Consider the following 25574-nt stretch of genomic DNA (forward strand, 5'->3'; position numbering starts at 1 on the left):
TTCACCAAGGAACATTAAATAAACCAGGAAGAAACAGACAACAATATAACATCCATAAACGAAATGTTCACTGCTCCTGTCACTTCAGCTTAAACTTTACCCAGTATTTCACATTTATTGATAAGGTCAGAAAACACTAGATTACAGCCAACAGGTTAATTTGAAATGACAAGTTTTTGAAGTACAGCCCCTTTGTCAGGTACGAAGGAGCAGCGGTTGGAAAGCTTGTGATTTCAAATAAACCTGTTGGACTATTACCTGGTGTCGTGTGACTCTTGACTTTGTCCACCCCAGTTCAACACCAGCACCTCCTCATTACGTTTATTGACGGCACGGCTATTGTGTTTCCATATACTACCTCCCTCGCTCAAACTAACAATGAGGTAAAAACAATGACTGCAGATGCTGGAAACCAGATTTCTGGATTAGTGGTGCTGGAAGAGCACAGCAATTCAGGCAGCATCCAAGGAGCAGCGAAATCGACGCTTCGGGCAAAAGCCTGATGAAAGGCTTTTGGCCGAAACGTTAATTTCGCTGCTCCTTGGATGCTGCCTGAACTGCTGTGCTCTTTAAGCACCACTAATCCAGAATCCACAAACTAACAATGACACTGCTCCGTCTCTCAATTTATTTTGTCAACCTCTGGATCGAAGGACATGAACTCGCAGACATGTTTTCTCTTCCACTGTTGATCATCCGCATCACAACACTCAACGGCTCTCCTGGAAACGACCGCATGCGTGCCATGGCCTGAGTCCACGTGACCAAGCGTGTGCGCGAGACGGAAGTTTGGTTGGAGTTCGAATGGAAATCAGTAACGGACAAAATTGTTTTGAAAATTCGGGGCAGGGAGAAAGCGGAACGGAACATAATTCACAACGCACACATTACAATAATATGTAAATAAAATACATTACAGTTACCCGTCGAGTTTTTAAAAGTATGTTTATAAGCCACGAGAGTAGGTGGGTAATGGCCCGAACCAGCATTTGATGTAGGCTGGAAGGAAAAGAAAGAGAACACGAAAGCTGTTGGTGCCGAGTGGAGGAAGCTGCAGGGTTCGACGTCTCCGTACCTCACCACGGAATTGGTTAATCGCTGATGTTTTGGTTTGACAAAAGCAACATTCGTTCGTTAACAAAGGAACTAACCGTATTTAAATACGTATCTAAATATTTATATTTCGAAAAATACATTTTAAGAAAACATCTTTTCCGAGGAGGAAGTAGAACGGATCTGCTCAGATTTGAAAAAAAATGACATTCGGCTAACAAAAATAAAATTGCATTTACGGAACGTTATCGTTTGCTCATTTAATTTAGGGGGCGAGGTGGGAAAACCGAATGTGACATCAGGCTACGACGGAGATCACCGATAAAGTAGATTTTGTACATTCAACAAGGTAAATGATTTACCCAAACAATTCAAAATGTACTGAAACCGATTAACTCCTGAGAGACTGGGGCAACAGGAAAAAAATATACAGTAAAGATCGGCGAGATTAATCACTATGAACATCGTGTGGCAAAATAGTAGTCATATCAGCTTTCAATTTACTGAAAACCGGTTGGATACAGAGGAGTGAAAAGGGGTGTGTGAAACAATAAACAGCTGCCCCAGGAGTCTCTATACCGCCTGTCTTAGAAACACTAAACATTTATAACAGGTTTTTGCGCACCTAGTAGAGCTTCAGTTTTTCGCAACTCTTGTTTCCAACATTATGCCTCCACGTAACTTGCTCAGGTCCACTTTTGCCCAATAACTTCAGAAGATATTATATACCAAGACTTATATATTTAGAACGATAGCAGTGACATTGGGATACAACAAAGTTGTTTTTTTTTGGCAGTAGAGCTCAGTGGGAGGCGCGTTTGAAACCTGCTTGGAATTTCTATGTGATTCTGCCACTCGGTGCATGTGACAGGAAAACGTTTGCTTCCTGTTTGCTGGTTCGTCTAATGGTACAATTTACTCTGCGTGTCCTTTCTGGAGGAACTTTTTACACCATTCAGAAGTATTGAAATATTATTGTCCAAATGCTAATGTGTTTATGTATTTCATGTTTAAAAAGATAAAAATGAAACTGAGCAGACAATTCACACTATTTGGAAGTGCCATATTCTGCGTGGTGATATTTTCCTTGTACTTAATGCTCGACCATGTTCCGTTCGATCACCCAAAGAATGTGAAGAAAGGAGGGCTATTTCCAAATGTAAGTGTTCATAAATAACTTGTACGTTCATTACGTTTGTGGTTGCTGCGAATAAAAACTGTTGTGCGCCGTAGAATACTTTTCTCTCTTTAACAGATTAACAACTTATTTTGGAGTTACGGGTAGAAATTAAAGCCTCTTGTATGTAACTATTTGAGCAAGGTTTTCGTTCTATTTGTTTTTGTCTTTATTCAAAAATACATCGTGGTATGAGGGAAGGGCAAGTTTATGCCACTTCAAAATCCCTCCCCCATTGTCCCGTTTTCACAGGTGCATTGAAGAGTTTTATTTGGTTAAAATTTTATTTGAAATAACACCAATCACAATGTGGCAAAACATTTTACAGCCACTTTTAAGGATTTTTAAATATAATGGAGGAAACAGTCAATTTGCACAGGGAATGGTGCGCAAATAACAATGGGTTAAAGATTCAGTATTTTGTAATGTGAATTGAACAAACACATTTTGGCTGAGTAATTAGGAATAAATAGTGGCATATGGGGGCAGGGGAAGAGGGGAGGTGGTGACGACACTGTCTCACAAAGAGAAAATGAGCAAACTGGGCCTCTATTGTTGAATCTCAAAGAATGAGGTGATCTAATTGAAACCAACAAAATGCTTAAAAGGATAAACAGGATAGATGCAGGTAAGATATATCTCCTGGTCACGAGTCTAAAACTAGGGGACATAGTCTAACAGTAAGGAAGATGTCACTTAGGTTCAACATTAGACTTTTGTTTTTACTCTGAATGTTGTGTTCCTTTGGAATTCTGCACTACAGAGGGCTATGAAAAATGATCTTTGAGTGAGTATGTTTAAGCTCATTGGAGGATCTGGAGTCACATTTAGGCTGGACCAGGTAAGGATTGCAGATTGTTTTTCTTAAAAGACATTGGTGAACCAGTTGGATTTTGACAAAAATTGAGGATAGTTTTGCACTTGCCTTTATTGAAACTAATTGGAATTAAATTCCACCAGGTGCCACGATTGGATTTTAATGCATAGCACTAAAGCATTAACCTGCCCTCTGAGTTATCAGTCCAGTGACATTAACACTGTATCATCTTTGTTCCGATTATGGATTATGTTCTTTTGAGGGTCAGCAGTGCTGGGGAAAGAGGAGCTGGATTGGAGGAGTGTTTTCTTGCACATTCTGTCTCTCCCATGCTCACTGCTCCTGTAATAAATCTGCATTGTTTTTCTGCTGTCAGAATTGCCTGCATTTGTAACTCAAAGAATCATACAAAGGAGACCCATTGAGATTATGCCACTAAAATACACTTCCACCTATGTTAGTCCCACTCTCCCACACTAGGCCCATAGCCTGGGATTTTTTGACACTTTTGTGCTCATTCAAGCGCATTTTAAAGATTGAGGTTTCCTGCCTCAACTATACTTCTTAGCAGTGCATTCCAGATTACCATAAGACTTTGGGTTAAAAAGCTTTTCTTCAACTTTCTTTTTCACCTCCCACCTTTCACTTCAAAATTATGCCCTCTTGTCTTTGACCATTTGACAAAAAGGAACAGCTGCTTTCTATTCGCACTGCACATACTCATAAGCACATATACCTTTATCAGGTCCCCCTTCAACCTTCTCTGCTGCAAAGAAAACAACCCAAGCTTATCCAGCCTCCAGCTATGAAGTACTCCATCACTGGCAACATCCCGATTAACTCTTGCATACCTCCCAGTGCAATCATTTCTTTCCTATAATGTGGCTATTAGAACTATACACAGTACTCCAGCTGAGGCTTGGTCAGTGCTTTGTACAGCTTCAACATGACTTCTCTGCCCTTATAATCTTAAGTCACAATTGATAAAGGCTAGCATCCCGTATTCCTTAACTACCCTATTAACCTGTCCCCTCACCTGTAAAGATCTGTGGGCGCGCACCCTTTGAGCTTCCTTGTGTTCTATTATTCATTAAGTATTCCTTTGTCTTGTTCCTTCTTCCAAAATGCATCACCTCATATTTAATCAGGGCTATATTCCATCTGCTACAGATCTGCCCATCTGACTAATCTGTTTATGTTGTCTTGTAACCTAACACTTTCCTCTTCACTGTCAAAGTACTGGCAATCTTTGTGTCATTCACAATGGCCCCATGTATGGCCCCTAACAGGAAATATACCATGTTCTGTAAATGAAAGAAAATAAATTGGACCATTTGCGGAAGTGAAATAAGCTTGGTAACTCAAAGTAAAATCTTTGATCTGTTTGAGAATTGTAATTCCAACAGTGATTGATGAGTATAGACTAGCTAATTGGAGGAGAAAGTGAGGTCTGCAGATGCTGGAGATCAGAGCTGAAAATGTGTTGCTGGAAAAGCACAGCAGGTCAGGCAGCATCCAAGGAACAAGAGATTCGACGTTTCGGGCATTAGCCCTTCTTCAGGAATGAGGAAAGTGTGTCCAGCAGGCTAAGATAAAAGGTAGGGAGGAGGGACTTGGGGGAGGGGCGTTGGGAATGCGATAGGTGGAAGGAGGTTAAGGTGAGGGTGATAGGCCGGAGTGGGGTGGCGGCAGAGAGGTCAGGAAGAAGATTGCAGGTTAGGAAGGCGGTGCTGAGTTCGAGGGAGACAAGGTGGAGGGAGGGGAAATGAGGAAACTGGAGAAATCTGAGTTCATCTCTTATGGCTGGAGGGTTCCCAGGCGGAAGATGAGGCGCTCTTCCTCTAACCGTCGTGTTGTTATGGTCTGGCGATGGACGAGTCCAAGGACCTGCATGTCCTTGGTGGAGTGGGAGGGGGAGTTGAAGTGTTGAGCCCACGGGGTGGTTGGGTTGGTTGGTCCGGGTGTCTGAGGTGTTCTCTGAAATGTTCCGCAAGTAGGCGGCCTGTCTCCCCAATATAGAGGAGGCCACATCGGGTGCAGCGGATGCAATAGATGATGTGTGTTGAGGTGCAGGTGAATTTGTGGCGGATACGGAAGGATCCCTTGGGGCCTTGGAGAGAGGTAAGGGAGGAGGTGTGGGCGCAAGTTTTGCATTTCTTGCGGTTGCAGGGGAAGGTGCCGGGAGTGGAGGTTGGGTTGGTGAGGGGTGTGGACCTGACGAGGGAGTCACTGAGGGAGTGGTCTTTCAGAACGCTGATAGGAGAGGGGAGGGAAATGTATCCCTGGTGGTGGGGTCCATTTGGAGGTGGCGGACATGACGGCGGATGATACGCTGTATATGGAGGTTGGTGGGATGGTAGGTGAGAACCAGTGGGGTTCTGTCCTGGTGGTGGTTGGAGGGGCGGAGCTCAAGGGCAGAGGAGCGGGAAGTGGAGGAAATGTGGTGGAGGGCATCGTCGATCAGGTCTGGGGGGAATCTGCAGTCCTTGAAGAAGGAGGCCATCTGGGCCCCAGCTATGCCTGCTTCTTCGTAGGATATCTGGAACAGTCCATCTTCCGCAACTACACTGGCACCACCTCCCACCTTTTCCTCCGCTACATCGATGACTGTATCGGCGCTGCCTCATGCTCCCAAGAGGAGGTTGAACAGTTCATCCACTTTACCAACACCTTCCACCCCGACCTCAAATTCACCTGGACCGTCTCAGACTCCCCCCTCCCCCTCCTAGACCTTTCCATTTCTATCTCGGGCAACTGAATTAACACGGACATCTACTATAAACCGACTGACTCCCACAGCTACCTAGACTACACCTCCTCCCACCCTGCCCCCAGTAAAAACGCCATCCCATATTCCCAATTCCTTCGTCTCCGCTGCATCTGCTCCCAGGAGGACCAGTTTCAATACCGTACAGCCCAGAGGGCCTCCTTGTTCAAGGCCCGCAGATTCCCCCCAGACGTGATCGACGATGCCCACCACCACATTTCCTCCACTTCCCGCTCCTCCGCCCCTCCAACCACCACCAGGACAGAACCCCACTGGTTCTCACCTACCACCCCACCAACCTCCATATACAGCGTATCATCCGCCGTCATGTCTGCCACCTCCAAACGGACCCCACCACCAGGGATATATTTCCCTCCCCTCCCCTATCAGCGTTCCGAAAGGACCACTCCCTCCGTGACTCCCTCGTCAAGTCCACAACCCCCACCAACCCAACCTCCACTCCCGGCACCTTCCCCTGCAACCGCAAGAAATGCAAAACTTGTGTCCACACCTCCTCCCTTACTTCTCTCCAAGGCCCCAAGGGATCCTTCCATATCTGCCACAAATTCACCTGCACCTCAACACACATCATCTATTGCATCCGCTGCACCCGATGTGGCCTCCTCTATATTGGGGACGCAGGCCGCCTACTTGCAGAACGTTTCAGAGAACACCTCTGAGACACCTGGACCAACCAACCCAACCACCCCGTGGCTCAACACTTTAACTTCCCCTCCCACTCCACCAAGGACATGCAGGTCCTTGGACTCGTCCATCGCCAGACCATAACAACACGACGGTTAGAGGAAGAGCGCTTCATCTTCCGCCTGGGAACCCTCCAACCATAAGGGATGAACTCAGATTTCTCCAGTTTCCTCATTTCCCCTCCCTCCATCTTGTCTCAGTCAAATCCCTCGGACTCAGCACCGCCTTCCTAACCTGCAATCTTCTTCCTAACCTCTCCACTCCCATCCCACTCCGGACTATCACCCTCACCTTGACCTCCTTCCACCTATTGTATCTCAATCACCCCTCCCCCAAATCCCTCCTCCCTACCTTTTATCTTAGCCTACATTTTCCTCATTCCTGAGGAAGGGCTTATGCCCGAAACGTCAAATCTCCTGTTCCTTGGATGCTACCTGACCTGCTGCGCTAGACTAACTAATTACCTTGCCCCTTCAATAGTTAACAATATTCACTTTGGTGCAAGATCAATGAAAAGTTCTATGTTCTTGCTTCCATTTTGTATTTATTCATAGTTAAAGTGATGGTCTCCAACTTTATTCATTTTAACAAACCCCGTGGCCCAACATTTCAACTCCCCCTCCCACTCTGCCGAGGACATGGAGGTCCTGGGCCTCCTTCACCGCCGCTCCCTCACCACCAGACGCCTGGAGGAAGAACGCCTCATCTTCCGCCTCGGAACACTTCAACCCCAGGGCATCAATGTGGACTTCAACAGCTTCCTCATTTCCCCTTCCCCCACCTCATCCTAGTTTCAAACTTCCAGCTCAGCACTGTCACCATGACTTATCCGGACTTGTCCAACCGGCTTATCTTCTTTTCCACCTATCCACTCCATCCTCTCCTCCCTGACCTATCACCTTCATCTCCTCTCCCACTCACCCATTGTACTCTATGCTACTCTCTCCCCACCCCACCCTGCTCTAGCTTATCTCTCCACGCTTCCAGCTCACTGCCTTTATTCCTCATGAAGGGCTTTTGCCCGAAACGTCGATTTCGCTGCTCGTTGGATGCTGCCTGAACTGCTGTGCTCTTCCAGCACCACTGATCCAGAAAGTGGATTTGGGGGTTTACATGTATCACAAGACAGATTCAACAGAAAACAGAATTACTTGAAACTTAACCTCATTAATAGCATTTACTGAAACACCAATAACAGCTAAAATAATTAGGATGAGACCCAGAGAGAAGGTTCAGCAGGAGGAGATGAAAAGCCAAAATTAAAAGAGACAAAAAGGGAGTCAAGAAGACATAAAAATTATAGGCTAGATAAGGTGCAAAGGAGTTTGGCAAGGTTAGATGGTATTTATTTTAATGCAAGGAGTCTTGATTAACAAAGCAGATGTCTTGAAGGCACAAATTAAAAGTGGGGGTATGATACAACTGCTATCACTGAAACACAGTTGAGAGAGATGCAGAATTAGCTCAAGATTCCAGAATATAGGGTTTTCGGATGAGGTGGGGAAAGAGGTAAAAGAGAAAAGGATATTGCAGTATTGATCATGGAATCAATTATAGCAGTAAGGAGATATGCCATAGAATCATAGTCATAGAGATGTACAGCATGGAAACAGACCTTTCGGTCCAACCCGTCCAGGCTGATCAGATATCCCAACCCAATCTAGTCCCACCTACCAGCACCTGGCCTGCGTCTCTCCAAACCCTTCCTATTCATATGCCCATTCAAATGCCTCTTAAATGTTGCAATTGTACCAGCCTCCACCACATCCTCTGGCAGCTCATTCCCAACACATACCACCCTCTGCGTGAAAAAGTTGCCCCTTGGGTCTCTTTTATATCTTTCCCCTCTCACCCTAAACCTATGCCCTCTAGCAATGGACTCCCCGACCCCAGGGAAAAGACTTTGTCTATTTATCCTATCTATGCCCCTCATAATTTTGTGAACCTCTATAAGGTCACCCCTCAGCCTCTGACGCTCCAGGGAAAAATAGCCCCAGCCTGTTCAGCCTCCCTGTAGCTCAGATCCTCCAACCGTGGCAATATCCTTGTAAACCTTTTATGAACCCTTTTCAAGTTTCACGACATCTTAGAAAACTCTTGAAATGAGGCCATGTAGATAAACTTAAAAACAAAGGAGGACCAAACACATTGTTGGGAGTGGCCAGAGAGAAATAGAAGAGCAGATATGTCAGCAAAATTTAGGGAAATGTCGAAGTAACATGGTTATTGTGTGAACGGTTTAGATTAGATTAGATTACTTACAGTGTGGAAACAGGCTGTTCGGCCCAACAAGTCCACACCAACTCGCCGAAGTGCAACCCACCCAGACCCATTCCCCTACATTTACCCTTGCCCTAACACTACGGGTAGTTTAGCATGGCCTATTCACCTAACCTGCACATTTTTGGACTGTGGGAGGAAACCGGAGCACCCGGAGGAAACCCATGCAGACACTGGGAGAATGTGCAAGCTCCACACAGTATAGAAGGATCAGAATTCTTCAAATGTTTCCAGGAGACCTTTTTAAATCAGTATGTAGAATGCCCTCTGAGAGAGAGTAGTCCTGGACTGGTGACTCAGTGGTTAGCACTGCTGCCTCACAGCGTCAGGGTCCCAGGTTCTGTCTGTGTGGAGTTTGCACGTTCTCCCCGTGACTGCATGGGTTTACTCCGGGTGCTCCAGTTTCCTGCCACAATCCAAAGATGTGCAGGTCAGGTGAATTGGCCATTCTAAATTGCCCATAGTGTTAGGTGCATTAGTCAGAGGGAAGTGGATCTGGTTGGGTTACTCTTCGGAGGGTCAGTGTGGACTGGTTGGGCCGAAGGGCCTGTTTCCACACTCGAGAGTGGAATCTAATCTTATCTTAATGTTCGGTAATGAAGCTTGGCAAGTGGTTGAAGTATCAATAGAGAAATGTTTTTCAGGCAGCAATCACAGTTGTTAAATTCAAAGTTGTTACGGAAAAGGCCAAGGATGGACTTGACATCAAAGCTCTCAGCTGTGGAAAGTAACTTTAATAAGCTCACGTATGGTTTGGCCAGAGTAGACTGAAAGCAGATACATTTAGGTAGATATATCAGAGCACTGGGATTCAATCAAGAAGGGAAGATGCACAGTACAGGGCCAACCTGTTCCAATAAAAATAAAAGGTGGACCATCAAATCCTCTGAACCCTCGATACCAAGGAATGAATTAAGAAAAAGGGACTGATACCAAAGGCTCACAACAGTCGAACTTCTACAGGAGTGCAGAATGTGGAAGGGAGCACTTCAAAATGGATATTACGAGAGTGGAAAGGGGCATGAAACAATAATGGCAGATAAAATAAAATCGTTAAATAAAAGAGTACGGCCAGTGATAATTTTGTCGAGCCAGATGACGTTGGCAGGGTTCTAATGCATACTTTGTGTCAGAAGGATAATGTGGGTGTAGAAATTTGGGGAAAAGGACTAAGATACAATTTTTAAAATTGGCATAGACAGGAGGTTCTGAGGGGTCTGACAAGCTTAACCATAGGTAAATATCCAGGACCAGATGAAATATATCTTATGTTGAGTGAGGGAGTAAGGAAGGAAGTAAATAGCAAGGGTGCTAACAATAATTTGCAATTCTTCACTGGCCACAGGAAACGTGCCACTGGATTGCAAAACAGTCCATGTTGTAGCATTATTCAAAAAGGGACCAAGAGATCAAATCAGGAATCTATAGGCCAGTCAGTCTAATCTCAATGATGGGGAAACTTGGAAGCAATTCTGAGGGACAGAATTAATCTGATTGAGGCAGGGATTAATCAACCACAGCATTACTTTGGTAAGGGGAAGTCATGTCTGACTGACTGAATTGAATTTTTCAAAGAGGTGACCAGGTTGTTGTTACTGTAACCCATTTGGTCTTAAGCAAGGCTTTTAATAAGATCCCAAATGGGAGGCTTATAGCAAAGTTAAGAATCCATGGGATCCAAGGAAATTTGGCTAATTAGATCCAGATTTGACGGAGTGTCAGAAAACAGAATGACGATTGAGGCATAGTACTAGTTTTTATGACTGGTAACCTGTATACAATGGAGTTCCACAAGCTTTCAGCTTTGGGGCCTTTGATGTTTGTTGTGTATTTAGACAATTTGGCTTTGAATGCAGGAAGGTTGATCAGTAAGTTCATGAATGATACGAAAATTGGTGGGATGGTAAATAGTGAGGAGGGTCGTCATAGATAACAGGAGGATATAATCTTGGAGTAAAAAATGAGGTCTGCAGATGCTGGAGATCACAGCTGAAAATGTGTTGCTGGTCAAAGCACAGCAGGCCAGGCAGCATCTCAGGAATAGGGAATTCGACGTTTCGAGCATAAGCCCTTCATCAGGATTCCTGATGAAGGTCTTATGCTCGAAACGTCAAATTCCCTATTCCTGAGATGCTGCCTGGCCTGCTGTGCTTTGACCAGCAACACATTTTCAACAGGAGGATATAGACAGACTAGTCAGATGGGTTGTTCAGTGGCAAATAGAATTCAATCTGAATAAATGTGAGAGGATGTATTTTGGCAGGATAAACAAGGCAAGAGAATAGATGACAAACTGTATGACTCTGGAAAGCACCAAAGCTCAGAGGGATCTTGGTGTGTATGTACACTGGTCTCTTAAGTTATCTGGAAAGGTCATAGTCAAAGAGCATGGAAATGGACTATTCAGTCCAACTCACCCATGCTGACCAGATATTCTAGATTCATCTCGTCCCTTTGCCAGTGTCTGGTCCATATCCCTGGAAACCTTCCTTTTCACATACCCATCCAAATGCCTTTTAATTGTTTTACCAGCATCCACCACTTCCTCTGGCAGCTCATTCCATACATGTACCAGCCTCTGTGAAAAAGTTGACCCTTCGGTCCCTTTTAAATCTTGCCCCTCTCTCCTTAAACCTATGCCCTCTAGTTTTGGACTTCACCACCCAGGGAAAAGACCATGGCTATTTGTCCTGTTCATGTCCTCAATGATTTTATAAGCCTCCATAAGATCAACTCTCAGCCCATCACCCCAGGGAAAACAGCCCCAGCCTATTCAGCCTCTCCCTATAGCTCAAACCCTCCAATCCTGTCAGTATCCTTGTAAATCTTTTCTGAACCCTTTCAAGTTTCACAACATCTTTCCTGTAGCAGGGAGACCAGAATTGGATATAATATTCCAAAAGTGGCCTAACCAATGTTATGTATATACACAGCATGACATCCCAACCTCTGTACTCAATGCACTGACCAATAAGGGCAAACATACCAAACGCTGCCTTCACTATTCTGTCTACATGTGATTCCACTTTTCAAGAAACTATGAACCTGCACCCCTGGTCTTTTTGTTCAGCACCACTCTCCAGAACCTTACCGTTAAGTATATAAGTGATATCCTGATTTGCTCTCCTAAAATACAGCATCTCACATTTACCTCAATCAAACCCATCTGCCACTCATTGTCCTATTTGATAAAGATCCCTTTGTGCTCTGAGGTAATCTTCTTTGCTGTCCACTGCACCACCAATTTTGGTGTCATCTGCACATTTATTAGCCATACCTCCAAATCGTTTATATGAATAAAGTGGTTATAAAGGAATATGGTATACTTGCCTTTATTAGTCAAGGCATATAGTTTTAGAGCAAAAGATCTTGCGGAAACTGGGTATAAAACATTACTCTGGCTATGGCTAACCAATGTGAATTCCAGAACTGTACCCATTACAGAAGGGATGTGATGTCATTAGAGAGAGGGTGGACGGCATTTCGCAAGATCTTGCCTGTGCTAGAGACTTTTAGTTATGGAGAGAGATTGCTGTTGGAGCAGAGGAGATTGAGGGCAGGACATAAAATTATGATGGGTACAGTCAGGGTAGACCAGAAGGAACTCTTCCCCTTGTGGGAAAGATCAGTGATTGGTAAGGAACAGGAGGTTTAGAGGGGATATGCGAGGGAAAAGAAGTTCATCTAGAGGTTGTGGGAATCTGGAACTCACTCATGGTTGATTTGTTCCTGTCTGTCTCATATAATCAATGACTCCCTTGTCTTTTAAAAGTCTGTCACATGCACTCTCGAATAAATTCAGTGACACAGCCTCCACTGTTTACGAAGGAAGAGAATTCTGCAAACTATTGACCCAATGAGGAAAAACCAATCACTCCTGATCTCCACTTTCAAAGGAGGTCCTGCTTTTAAATTATGTCCCCCAGTTGAAATCCCCCGACAGATATTGAGAGAATGTTTGGTACTATCAGCCACTGCTGATTTAACTTGGTGTGTAGTGTGAAGTAGTGTAGCTGTGCTTTTCTGTAGGTTGTTGCTGAGCTTCTGTAATATCTGACTGCTGAACAATCCCATGCCATATTTCAAATAAACAGAGCCCATATCCATTGACCAGTTCTGATGTGATTGATAGGTTTACATAAGTAAAGTCAAAACCACAGCATAGTGATCAATAGTGGATTTGCTTGGACAATGCAAGTATGAAAAGTCTCACACGAGATTTGAAGTGATACAGAGTTTATGTGCACCGAAACCCCAGGAGGCCAAAACATTGTACAGATAGCAATGACTGAGCACAGGTTTTGTGCGCTGGCTGGATTGGTGGTCCATGTGTTCAGAGTCAGTTTTAAATTGACCTATAATGGGGCTAAAGTCCTCAGGTGCGATTTCCCCAGACAAAAATGAAAGCACAAAAAATGGAGGGGGCAGAAACGTTCGGCTGCAGCGGAAAGCAACAGGGAAGGATAAAACTTCACATCAGCTACTTTGCTGAATCTCCCCAGTGAGTAGCAGGCTATAAGTTGCACACGAATAAACAGCATTTTAAGAAAAGGAACATCAGAAAGGTGACCACCAAACTCTCAGCTTAAATTGGAAGACCGCAGACTTGAATACATGTATATTGAGCTGAAAATGTGTTGCTGGAAAAGCGCAGCAGGTCAGGCAGCATCTGAGGAACAGGAGATTCAACATTTCGGGCATAAGCCCTTCTTCAGTGATTCCTGAAGAAGAGCTTATGCCCGAAACATCGAATCTCCTGTTCCTTGGATGCTGCCTGACCTGCTGCGCTTTTCCAGCAACACATTTTCAGCTCTGATCTCCAGCATCTGCAGACCTCACTTTCTCCTACATGTACATTGAAGCTTTTTAAAGAAAGAGTAGAGCTACCCTTTTTAGATTTAGCAGTTGCATAACCAGATAAGAAAATGGTGAAAGGAAAGATTACACAGAATTAGTGCTTTGAACCTGACTCAGGAGGATCAGAGAGACTCTGTTAGTGTATGGAACATGTGGGAGATCAATGTTCTGTGAAAGTGAACTTCAGAATTCACCATTTGCACCTGATGTCTTGCAGACAACAGCCGCAAGAATCAATTAAATCATTTTCATTAGTAATGTGAATTAGTAGATGCCAAGGTGTTTTGTTCTTGTTTAGATGTCAAAGGCAAGGACTAATGTTTCTCGGAAGCTGAACTCTCTGAATGGATCATGAATATTGTCATAGCTTCAGTGCTGATCAGAGCTTTCTTTAAAAAAAAATTGGAGAAAAATAAGGTCAGGACATTGAAGCACTTCCAAAAGATGGCTGAAAATATGAAACCACTACAGTGGGATAGTGACAACTGGAAGTATTAGAAGCACTTACTAGTATCAGTGTACAAACTGAAAGAATTGTGGATGCTATAAACTAGAAACAGTTCAGAGGCATTTTGTTCCTGTCAGAATGAAGGGTAAGATTAAGGAACAATGGATGAATACAGATATTGAGGTTCTAGTCAAGAATAAAAGAGAGTCTTTCATTGAGATATAGACAACTTGGTTCAATTGAATCTCTTAATCAATATAAAGAATGTCAGGGCATTCTGATAGAGAAATCAGGAAGGCACAGAGGGAATGCGAGATAGTATTGGCAAATGAGACATGGAGGAGCTGGTGTTAGACTGTGGTAAACAAAGGTAAAAATCACACATAGTCCAACAGGGTTTATTTGGAAGCACTGGGTTTTGGACCACTGCTCCTTCATCAGGTAGCTGTGGAACGGGATCATAAGATACAGAATTTAAAGCAAAATATTACAGTATCATGCAACTGAAATGATATATTGAACAAACCTAGGTTGCTGTTAAGGCTTTCATCTTTTAAAATGGGTTGCAGGTTTTGGATCATTAATATGTAAATTCTAGAACTACTTTTAAGCCACATTCACGAGATAACTTAAGGTTCTATAAAAAAAAGTGACATCTCAGCTCAGAAAATGCATTAAAGGTATGAGGTTGGAGTCTGTCTGTATCCCAATTTTGAGTCAGACTACTTCTGTTTCCAAAGTAGGAATTTCTAAAATATTGTATGGATAGACTGCCTATAGATCGTATCTGCAAATATAATTCTGAAGATGCAAATTCAGCCCATAGACTTATATGTGTGTTCATAATGACCTCCTCAGGAAACATCCACGGGATGCAACTATTAGGGTACCCTTCATTGTCCAATGCTTCCCGGGAGCAGAGAAAATATAGTATGTTCTTCGCACCCTGCAACACACTATCGATGAGCATGAGCACCTTGCCAAGACCTTCCCTACGCCTCTACTTCTCACCTTTAAACAACTGTCAAACCTTAAATAGACCATGGTTCGCAGCAAACTGATCAGCCTTCAGGACAACATGGATCACATCACTGTACAACCCTGTCATGGCAACACTGCAAGATTTATAAGAGTGTCAATATGGATACTGCCATTACATGTGGGGACTCCACCCACCATTTTCATGGCAGGTACTCATGTTGTCTACCTCATACGCTACAGGCAAGGATGCCTCAAAGCAAGGTACATTGGCCAGACCAAGCTGATGCTATGATAACAATGAATGGATGCCACATGAAAATTGCCGGACAGAGGTGTTCCCTTCCAGTCGGGGAACACTTCAGCAGTCAGGGACATTTGTCCTCCTATCTTCAAGTGACCATCCTTCAAGGCGAACTTGATACTCAGCAACACAGAGTGGCCAAGCAGAAGCTGATAGCCAAATTTGGAACCCATAAGGATGGCCTCAACTAGGACCTTGGGTTCATACCACTCTACACTCTCTCTCTCTCACACACACACGCACACTCTTACATACTCACTCACTCACTCTGTGTCTCTCTGTCTTTGACAGGCTTATGATCCATCACACTCTCACACTTTACAAAGCAGGGTGTGTGCTCTCTCATTTGCAGAATTATATTTGCAGATACATTCTATTTTGCTCAAAAAGCACACAATTTGCAAGCAGTCAATCCATTTAATATTTTATAAATTCCTTCTTTTGGAAATAGAACCAGTCTAACTCAAGATTGGGATACAGAAAGACTCTAATCTCACACCTTCAATGCACTGTCTGAGCTAAGATGTCACCTTTTGTTATAAAGCCTTAAAAGAAGTTTTGGGATTTTCATATTAATGAGCCAAAACCTGTAACCCATTCTAAAAGATGAAAGACTTAACAACAATCTAGGTTTGTTCAATATATCATTTCAGTTGCATGACTCTAATCTTTTGCTATAAATTGTGTCTTATGATCTCATTCCACAGCTACCTGATGAAGGAGCAGCACTCCAAAATCTAGTGCTTCCAAATAAACCCTGTTGGACTATAACCTGGTGTTGTGTGATTTTTACCATTGACAGATAAGGTCAAGGATAAACCAAAGAGCTTCTACAAATTCATGAAGAGCAAGGGGCTAACTCGAGAGAGGATAGGATCTCTTTAAAGATCACGGAGGTCCTGTTTATTTCGCGTCAGCTTTTACTGTGGAGAAAGTAATAGTCTAGGGAATGTGGAGCAATAAACTTTTGATGTTTTAAAAATAGTTCACATCACGGAAGAGAAAGTTCAGGAGGTCTTAAAGAATATACTGGTGGATAAATGAGAAGCTAACTTGCACCAAATTCTGCTTGTCTAAAACCTCTGTTTGTTACCTGACATTGGGCAATGCTGTCCTCATACCCTCAGTTATAAAGAAGGATGAGAATTTTAAAATTGCCTTCATAGCAATTCCATTCCCTATTTTGCACGATGCACACTGCTAAACCTTTTGGAAAAACACCAACCTGTTGAAGGAGACTTTCTCTTTCCTTGGGTCACACATTGTGGAATACAAATGTCTCCTAACAATACCAGTTTAAATAATTTGAACAGGAATCAAACAGGAACAAGGAATCCTTCCTTGACGGTCATCTTAATGATTGTTTTATTGGGAAAAATGGCACATGTGGTGCTAGGAAGTTAAAAAATGTCTGAGACATCTCTGCAAATCCTTTTTAATACTGGAAGTAAACAAGTGTTTACTTTGGTTGGGGTGGATGCTAAACTTGCATAGATAGAGTCAAAAAAGTTAATCTGCTCTACATACCTCTAGGTTGTTTCCTAGGCCCAACCATCTTCAGCTGCTTCATCAATGACCTTCTCTCTGTCATAAAATCCGAAGTGGGAATGTTCCATGGTGATTGCACAATATTAAGCACCATTTCCGGCAACTCAAATACTGAAGTAATCCATTTTACAGTGGAGCAAGACCTGGGCACTGTCCAAATTTCTGATGACAAGTGATGTTTATGTCACACAAATGGCAGGCAATGACCATCTCCAAGAAGAGACAATCTAACCATTGCCCCTTGACATTCAATGGCATTGCCATTATCGAATCCTTTGGGTTGCCAAACAAAAACAAAGTACTGCAGATGCTGGAAATCTGAAACAAAAATGGGAAATAGCATGAGAAACTCAGCAGGTCAGACAGCATCTGTGGAGAGAAAGCAGAGTTAACACTTCAGGTCTAGTGAACCTTCTTTAGAACTCCGTCCTATTCCTTAGGAATACCATTGACCACAAACTGAATTGGGGTAGCGATATAAATACTGTGGCTAAAAGAGCAGGTGAGTGGCTAGGAATCATGAAGTGAGTAACTCACCTGACTCCCTCAAGCCTGTCTACCATGTACAAGGCTCAAGTCAGGAGTACTTCCCACTTGCCTGTCTGAGTGCAGCTGTATCAACACTCAAGAAGCGTCAAAGCAATCTGCATGAGTTGCACCACATCCACCAACAGCATTCATTCCCACCATCGCTGATATTTTGCAGCAGCAGATGCATGCAGAAATTTACTGAGGATCCTTAACCAGTGCTATCTAAAGCCATGACTACTACTGCCTAGAAGAACAAGAGAAGCATATACATGGCAACACCACCATCTGTCAACTTCCCCCCTGTGCCGGACACCAATCTGGCTTTGAGACATATTGCTGTTCCTTTAAATTTCCTAAATCAAGATCCTAGAAATCTTTTCCTGAACAGCAATGTGACTGTACCTATAACAAATAAACTGTAGTGATTCAAGAGACAGCTCATCACCACCTTTTCTAAGGTAACTATTGAAAAGCAATAAATGCTGATCCAGCCAGAAAAATTCAGTTCCCATTTACAAATAACTCCCTCTTACTTTCTGTGAGCAAAACACTAGATTTTGTTTTGTATTTCTGGCTTGAGCTAAGCCAATTCCCACATTCTAAGTTGGGACTGCTTATGCCTCAAATAGGGATCTGTCTGAAAAAGTGATTCTATGAATGCAGTTATTGAGATCTATGAACCTCTGGTTTGCTTAAGGTTTAGAGGAGCTTAGATCTGGCAAAACATTGTACTTCTGCCTGGAAAAAAGGCGGATCATAAATTCACTGAGGCTGGAAGCCGATGTGAAGATCTAGGGGTTCTGCTGGCTTACCATTATAATACAGACTTATGTTAGTAGCTAATTAGAAATTTGAATCATTATATTTCACGTTTTGTAACATAAGATTATCTTGGATAAAGATGCAAAATGGGATGTTCTGAAAAATGAGAATTGATTTGTGAGAAATAGAGGAACACCGATGTTGATACTATGTTCTTGTCTTCGTCTGAACAGGTGTTTTTTTCAAGATTAGCAAATATAGAACCTATTGAGTGACATTTTCCCTTTTATTTTGCAGGCACAGCTTTCAATTCTGCATGAAAAAATTGACCATCTAGAGCGTCTATTAGCTGAAAACAATGAAATCATTTCAAACATCAGGGATTCCGTTATTAATTTGAGCGAATCTGTGAAAGATAACCAAGGGGACCATGAAACTTCAAATTCAAGTAAAGGATTTTTCTCTCAAGTCTTTGGATCTTCCTCTTCCATTATTTCAATTGAAGCAGAAGATTGTCAATTTGCCTTGAAGGGGTATGCAAAAGGGTCAAATTTGCAAGTAAGTAATAACTGTGTTTTATGGACGTGCTCTGTTTCATTCCAAAGCACTAATTAGTTTTCAACCAGTAGCTTGGCTTTTACAAATTTCAAAAGAATTACTAACCATTTCTCCATAGTGAATCCGGCAAACCAATTAGACGCAAGCATTGGGGATACAGAACCTATGTTACATGCCACATTGTTCCTGGCTTCTGGTCTGATCTTGTAGTCACAATATTTATGAGGATAATTCAGTTATGTTTCTGGTCACTTGTAACTCTCCAGAGTAGGGATAGTGGGGGAATTTGAAATGGTAGTGCCACTGAATGTCAAGGGCAATCGTTAGATTCTCTCTTCATGGGAATGTTCATGACTTAATGTCCTATCTTATTCCTGTGTTTTGAGCAGAAAGTGATTAGGCCTGGGACACATTCCTGTTGAGATCACTGACATCTAACAACCATAGTTATCTTCCTTTGTGTTGAGTACGATTCCAAACAGGAGTTTTCCCAGATTCCCATTGACTGTAGTTTTCCTAGGATTCCTTGATGCTACACTCCTCGGTGCAAATGTTACTTGTCACTTATCAGCCCAAGCTTAGAGTTTGTTCAAGTCTTGCTGCATATGGACATAGATTACTTCAGTGTTTAGAGGTGAAAATGTGTTGCTGGAAAAGCGCAGCAGGTCAGGCAGCATCCAAGGAGCAGGAGAATCGACGTTTCGGGCATGAGCCCTTCAGGAATTCCTGAAGAAGGGCTCATGCCCGAAATGTCGATTCTCCTGCTCCTTGGATGCTGCCTGACCTGCTGCGCTTTTCCAGCAACACATTTTCAGCTCTGATCTCCAGCATCTGCAGTCCTCACTTTCTCCTACTTCAGTGTTTAAGTAGTTGTGAATGGTGCTGAACATTATGCGATCATCCCCACCTCCGACCTGTGTTGAAGGGAAGATTATTGATGGATATGGACTGAATAAAATAATTGGCCACTGAAACTGTGGTAGACATGTTTCTGGAGTGTCAATATGCGTAAACTTCCATCTAGAAAACCAAGGCGACAAATTGTCTGACTGGTTTTCATACGTTGACACTGAACAGACAGAAGGTTGAAAAACATTATTTGTGCAGACGAATAACGACAGGAAACAAAATTCTGAAGCTGAAATGTCCAATTTCAAAGGTGGTTACATTGTCTATCATATGTTCTGTTGATTTCAGTAGTGGTGACTCTACGTTGTCCATAAAAAGATGGCCGTTCTTCACTCCAGTAATTGATCCAGTGGACTCAGGTCTTTTGTTGTTAATCTTTTCTTCTCATTTTTCTTCTTTCTGTCATTCCAATCATTCCAGGAGAAGGAGAGAGAGAGAGAGAGAGATTTCTTTGCTGGCATATTCACATCTGTCCAAATAGTTGCACTCAGTCAATTTAGCATTTTCAGCCCATTAACAGTGTGGCACACTTACACATACTAGAAGCTATATTTACAGACAGAAAGAACATGTGCATAGCAAATAGGTGACTGTCATTCATTGGTTTATTTCACAGGATACTGTTGGGGTGAATTAGGGATAATCTACTCTTTAATTATTTGATAGATTTTCCATGCAGTACCTCTATCAATCAGAGTGCATTTGCCAACCAATCAATGCTGTCATCTCATGCAGCATAAATGTTGGTTTTTCACTTGAATTGATGCTCTTTTGATTGCCATGAAGATTGCAAAGTGAAATGCTTCAATAAAATGTGTGTTCTCAGCAATTCTCAAGTTCTGTGTTATCAATCAACTACTTATTTGCCCATTCTGCAACTTTATTCATTTGTCATACTGCTTCTCAATATTTGATATCATCCACAGATTTAGAACTTGGTTTTTGATTTGAAGATCAAAATTGTTCTGATATATTGTGAATAGCAATGGTCCCAACACTGATGTTCCCACCTTCCGTCATTCTGAATAACTGCCTTTTATTATCTTTGTCAGCTTTCAGTCTTGAGACCAGTTGGCAATCTATTTTGCTGGCTCCAGTTTCTGTGACCTTAGTCATTTATCTATTAATGCCACTTTGTCAATCATCCTTTGAAAATCTAGATTAGTCATATCTAGCGCCTTACCATTATCTACTGTCTGTGTTACCTTCTCAAACAAATTCAGTAGGGCTACATCAATGTTTGACAATATTTTGTTTCGCAAATTTTAATTTCAGCCATGCAGAATGAGCTTTTCTTCAATCTATTTCCTTTCTTAAAATACTTATGTCTTTCTCTATCGTTATCTAAAACACATTATATAATGGTCTCTACTATTAGAAGTTCCCTTACTTTTACTCATCTTGTCTATTCTAGTTCCATCCCCACCACTTGATCCAATGACAAATCTCCATTTGGGTTCTAAAGAAGAGTCATATTGGCTCAGAGTTAACATAAAAACCAAAGAACTGTGCATGCTGTAAATCAGAAGCAAAATCAGAAACTCAGCAGGTCAGGCAGCATCAGTGGAGAGAAAGGATCATTAATGTTTAGGTCTAGTGACCCTTCTTCAGAACTGAAGCTGAGTTTTTGCAGCAATTTCTGATTTTGGCTTAGAGTTAACTTTGTTTCTGTCTCCACAAATGCTGCCAGACCTTCTGAGTTTCTGTGTTCACTTTCAATTTTATTTCAGATCTTCAACATCTACATTAGTTTGCTTTCACTTTGTAAATCTTCTCTTGTTGGGTTATTTCACACTTCGAATCAGAAGGGCCACCAGTATATAATGTAGGAACTCCATTTTCTTCACCACTTGTCAATTAATACGAGGGTAGTTGAAATCAACAATTATTTTTGATGTAATTCCTAATTTTTCTTTCTCCACCTTCGTCTGTTCCCTGAAAGGTTAGCTGATATCATGAATAAACTCCGCCTATCAGAATATAAAGAAATGTCCTGGATATTTGATCATAAATGATCTGGAAGAGGGCATTGCTGGTCTGATCAGTAAGTTTACAGATGACACGAAAATTGGTGGAGTAGCAGAAAGCATAGGGGACTTTGAAAGAATACAGGAGAATATAGATAGACTGGAGAGTTGGGCGGAGAAGTGGCAGATGGAGTTCAATCCAGGCAAATGTGAGGTGATGCATTTTGGGAAGTCTAATTCTAGAACGAACTATACTGTAAACAGAAGAGCCTTGGGAAAAGTTGATGAGCAGAGGGATCTGAGAGTTCAGTCCATTGTACTCTCTAGGTGGCTGCACAGGTGGATAGAGTGGTCAAGAAGACGTATGGCATGCTTGCCTTCATTGGACGGGGTATTGAGTATAAGAGCTGGCAAGTCATGTCAAAATTGTACAAGACTTTGGTTTGGCTGCATTTAGAATACTGTGTACAGTTCTGGTTGCCACATTACCAAAAGGATGTGGAGACCTTGGTAAGGTGCAGACAAGGTTTACGAGGATGTTGTCTAGTATGGAAGGTGCTAGCTTTGAAGGGAGGTTGAGTAGGTTAGAGTTAAATTTACTAAAAAAAAGAGATTGAGGAGAGACCTGATTGAGGTCTACAAAATCATGAAGGGTATAGACAGGGTTGATACTGATAAGTTTTTTTTCCCCAGGGTGAAGGATCCAATAATGAGAGGTCACGTGTTCAAGGTGAGAGGAGAAAAGTTTAAGCCGGATACCCGCGGAAAGTACTTTACACGGAGGGTGGTAGGTGCCTGGAACACTTTGCCAGTCAAGGCAGGCACGATAGATTCATTTAAGGTGCATCTGGACAGGTGCATGAGTAGGTGGGGACCAGAGGGATACATATCCTTAGGAATTGGGCGACAGGTTTAGACAGTGGATTTGCATTGGCTCAGGCTTGGAGGGCCAAAGGTCCTGTTCCTGGGCTATAAATTTTCCTTGTTTTTTGTTCTTTCTTTGTCCCTGGAAGGAGCTAGCCAGTTTTTAAGTGTGTGCTTAAGTAATTGTTATCAGTGCTTACAGCATGTAGCCAAAATAATATCTATTTACACTCTTAAATTGGGTCAGATTTCCTAGATGCTATTGTTAGAAACAACCATTTACAATACCTCTGCAGCATTGGCTTACAGCATTATAAGAGCATCCATTTTTTGGTCTAGACCAATTAGTTTGATCCTGTATTATCTTCTATCACAATCCATATGGATTCTATTTTGGTCTTGTTTATTGTGGTGTTCTTTTTCTGTACTAACGTTAAATTATCTATTGGTGTCAGCTTATTTCTAATTTATTCTAGATGTTGGATATCTACAACATTCTACCTTTTGACAATCCAGATGGTGGAGTTTGGAAACAGGGCTTTGACATCACGTACAATGAAAATGAATGGGATGATGAGAAACTGCAAGTCTTTGTTGTACCCCATTCACACAATGATCCTGGTGAGGAATACATTTTATGGGCTGGAACTTCTTCATAATTTTATAAAATGAACAAACTGTCTGGAAATCATTATTAGTTATATTTTATGTTGTATTAATTTTTCAGCACAACAGGAAAGTTAACCTGGATATTTATAATGCTGATTTGGAAGCTGTCAAGATTGCCACTCAAGTTCACTAGGGTGTTTTTGTATGATCATTTTGCCGTGCCTTCTCTTTACCATGGATCTGATTACATATCTGACTCCAAACAGGGTGATAGTCTATATGTAAATTGCTATCTAAAGACCATGAATTTTTTTTCAGAGTACAGGTCGTTCTGCTATAACATGACAGTTGCGTTCCTGTGCAACCTCGTTTGACAGAAAATCGCGCTATGGAAAATCACTACAGAAAATTGCGCTGTAGAAGATCGCTATACCCGTTCAGCAGAAAAGTCATGTTATCCAAACAGTGTCCATAATTCATCAATTGTGTCATAGCCAATTTGCGTTGATGAAACCTGCGTCATACCAGAACAAACTGTACTGTTAGAATGTTTTCAGAACAGAATATCCATTCCTCACGAAGCTACTGGAATTCTTTAAAGTGTCAAGTAGTTAATAGATGACTGTTTTCTGTTGGTTTTGAAAACATCCTTAGCACTGTTTCATGTGCATATTTCACCAGCATGGAAAGTCAAAACTTTTTGGTTCTATTATAAACCTGATATGGGGGTGAAAGGGAAGTACCATTCAAAAGGGGCTAGTCTTCCCTTTTGGAATGGCTCACCTGTCTTTGCCCTCATGTTCATCCATTCGTCATTGTGGCTCCAAGTGGTTGTTTGAATGCAAAAGCAGTCACGTCTCTTTAAATCTCTTTGTGCAAGCCAAACTTGGTGAGCATAATCATTCGGTCTCCTGCCTCAGCAACTTGAGAGAGATGACAATACCAAATGTGGTATTGTCACTGGACTGGTAGTCCAGAAACCCAGAGAATATTCTCGGAATGTGAGTTTGAATCCCACCAGAACAGATCATGTAATGAAATTTGAATTGAATAAAAACCTAGAATTCAAATCTGATGGTCACCGTGAACATTATCACTTGTTGTGAAAACAGCGAAACCCATTAATGTCTTTTAGGAAAGTAAAACTGCAGTCCTGACTGGTCTGGCCTAAATGTGACTCCAGATCCAGTATAATGAGGTTGGTGCTTAATTATCTTCTAAAATAGCCTGAAAAGCCATTCAGTTATATCAATTGCTGAAAACTCAAAAAGGAATGCAACTGGATGGACAACTTGGGTATCAAATAAGACACAAGGAAATGTCAACAGCAAAAACTCAATCCTGCAAAGTCCTCTGCCAGGAGACACACAGCAAAGATGGTGTTACAGTGATATACATTCAGAATGGAGTTACAATTGGAGTTGACTCCAATGGTGTACCATGGTATCAAGTCAAAACATGGCAAGGAAACCTGCTGCTGGCATCCATGTAACGCCCTTGCATCTCCCCTCAGCTAATAAATTGGTAGTACTCCATATTCTATACCACTTGGATGAACTAAGGATAGCAAGGGTGCAGAATGTACTCTGGATGGATGACTTCACCAAGATGAAGAGTGGCTTGGCAGTAGCATTTCTCACTGAGCCATCAGAGTTGTAAAGAACGTTGCTGTTAGACCGACTCTGTGGCAGGTAATGAGGTAACTAATGAGACAAAAATATACTAAACATCCCATCCTTACCAATCTGCCGACTGCAAATTCATCTATCCATGACTTATTGATCAGCGTGACCACTGCACAGTCCTTATGAAGTTAAAATCTCATCTTCACATTGAAATTACCCTTCTTCATCCTGTTTGGCACTATCACTGGGCAAAATGAATTAGACTTCAAACAGATCTAACAGTTCATGACTGGACATCCATGAAGTATTGTGACCCATCAACAATAGCAGGATTAAACTTCAATGCAATCTATAACATCAGCACTTGGCATACTCCTCAACACTGGTTCTGTGAAGAGCGCACAAGGAAATGTCAGGATCAGTATCAGGCATACTACAAAACAGGATTATTTGCATACCAAGAGCATCAAGTGAAAGTGCTCAGTGATTCTATAACCAAATAATCAGATACAGTCATGACATATCCAACTGTGAATGGTGGTACACAATTAAATAGCGCACTGGAGGAGAGGATCCAGAAATGTCCCTATCCTTAATGATTGGAGAGCCAACACATCAGTGCTGAAGATAAGGCTAAAGCATTTGCTGCAATCTTCACATTCCATAATCCTCTGGTGGTCTGCAGTTTTGTCATAAGCTTCTTTTTACCTCCATATTCAATCCCGATTATCCATCAAGTCCTGAATGGGATTTGTTGGTCCCATTTTTTATCTTTGTTGAAATCTGTACTTTTCGTATTTCCTTCTTGAATGCGG

General features: G+C 42.1%; 1 protein-coding gene across 2 annotated transcripts in view; it reads left to right on the plus strand.

Moving 5' to 3' along the window:
- Positions 1-803: 803 nt before the first annotated feature.
- The window catches only part of man2a1 (mannosidase, alpha, class 2A, member 1), a 219479-nt gene continuing 194708 nt past the window's right edge, over positions 804-25574 (plus strand). The window contains exons 1-4 of one of the 2 annotated variants that reach the window (XM_060837306.1): positions 804-1961; positions 2072-2212; positions 18525-18785; positions 23002-23146. In XM_060837306.1, the coding sequence (XP_060693289.1) occupies positions 1959-1961; positions 2072-2212; positions 18525-18785; positions 23002-23146 (550 nt within the window). In that variant the 5' untranslated portion in view covers positions 804-1958. Of the gene's footprint in view, positions 2213-18524; positions 18786-23001; positions 23147-25574 lie in introns of both variants that reach the window. The other variant, XM_060837296.1, reaches the window with a different exon arrangement.

This window comes from Hemiscyllium ocellatum, chromosome 2 (assembly GCF_020745735.1).
Source record: "Hemiscyllium ocellatum isolate sHemOce1 chromosome 2, sHemOce1.pat.X.cur, whole genome shotgun sequence".
Lineage (NCBI taxonomy): Eukaryota > Metazoa > Chordata > Chondrichthyes > Orectolobiformes > Hemiscylliidae > Hemiscyllium > Hemiscyllium ocellatum.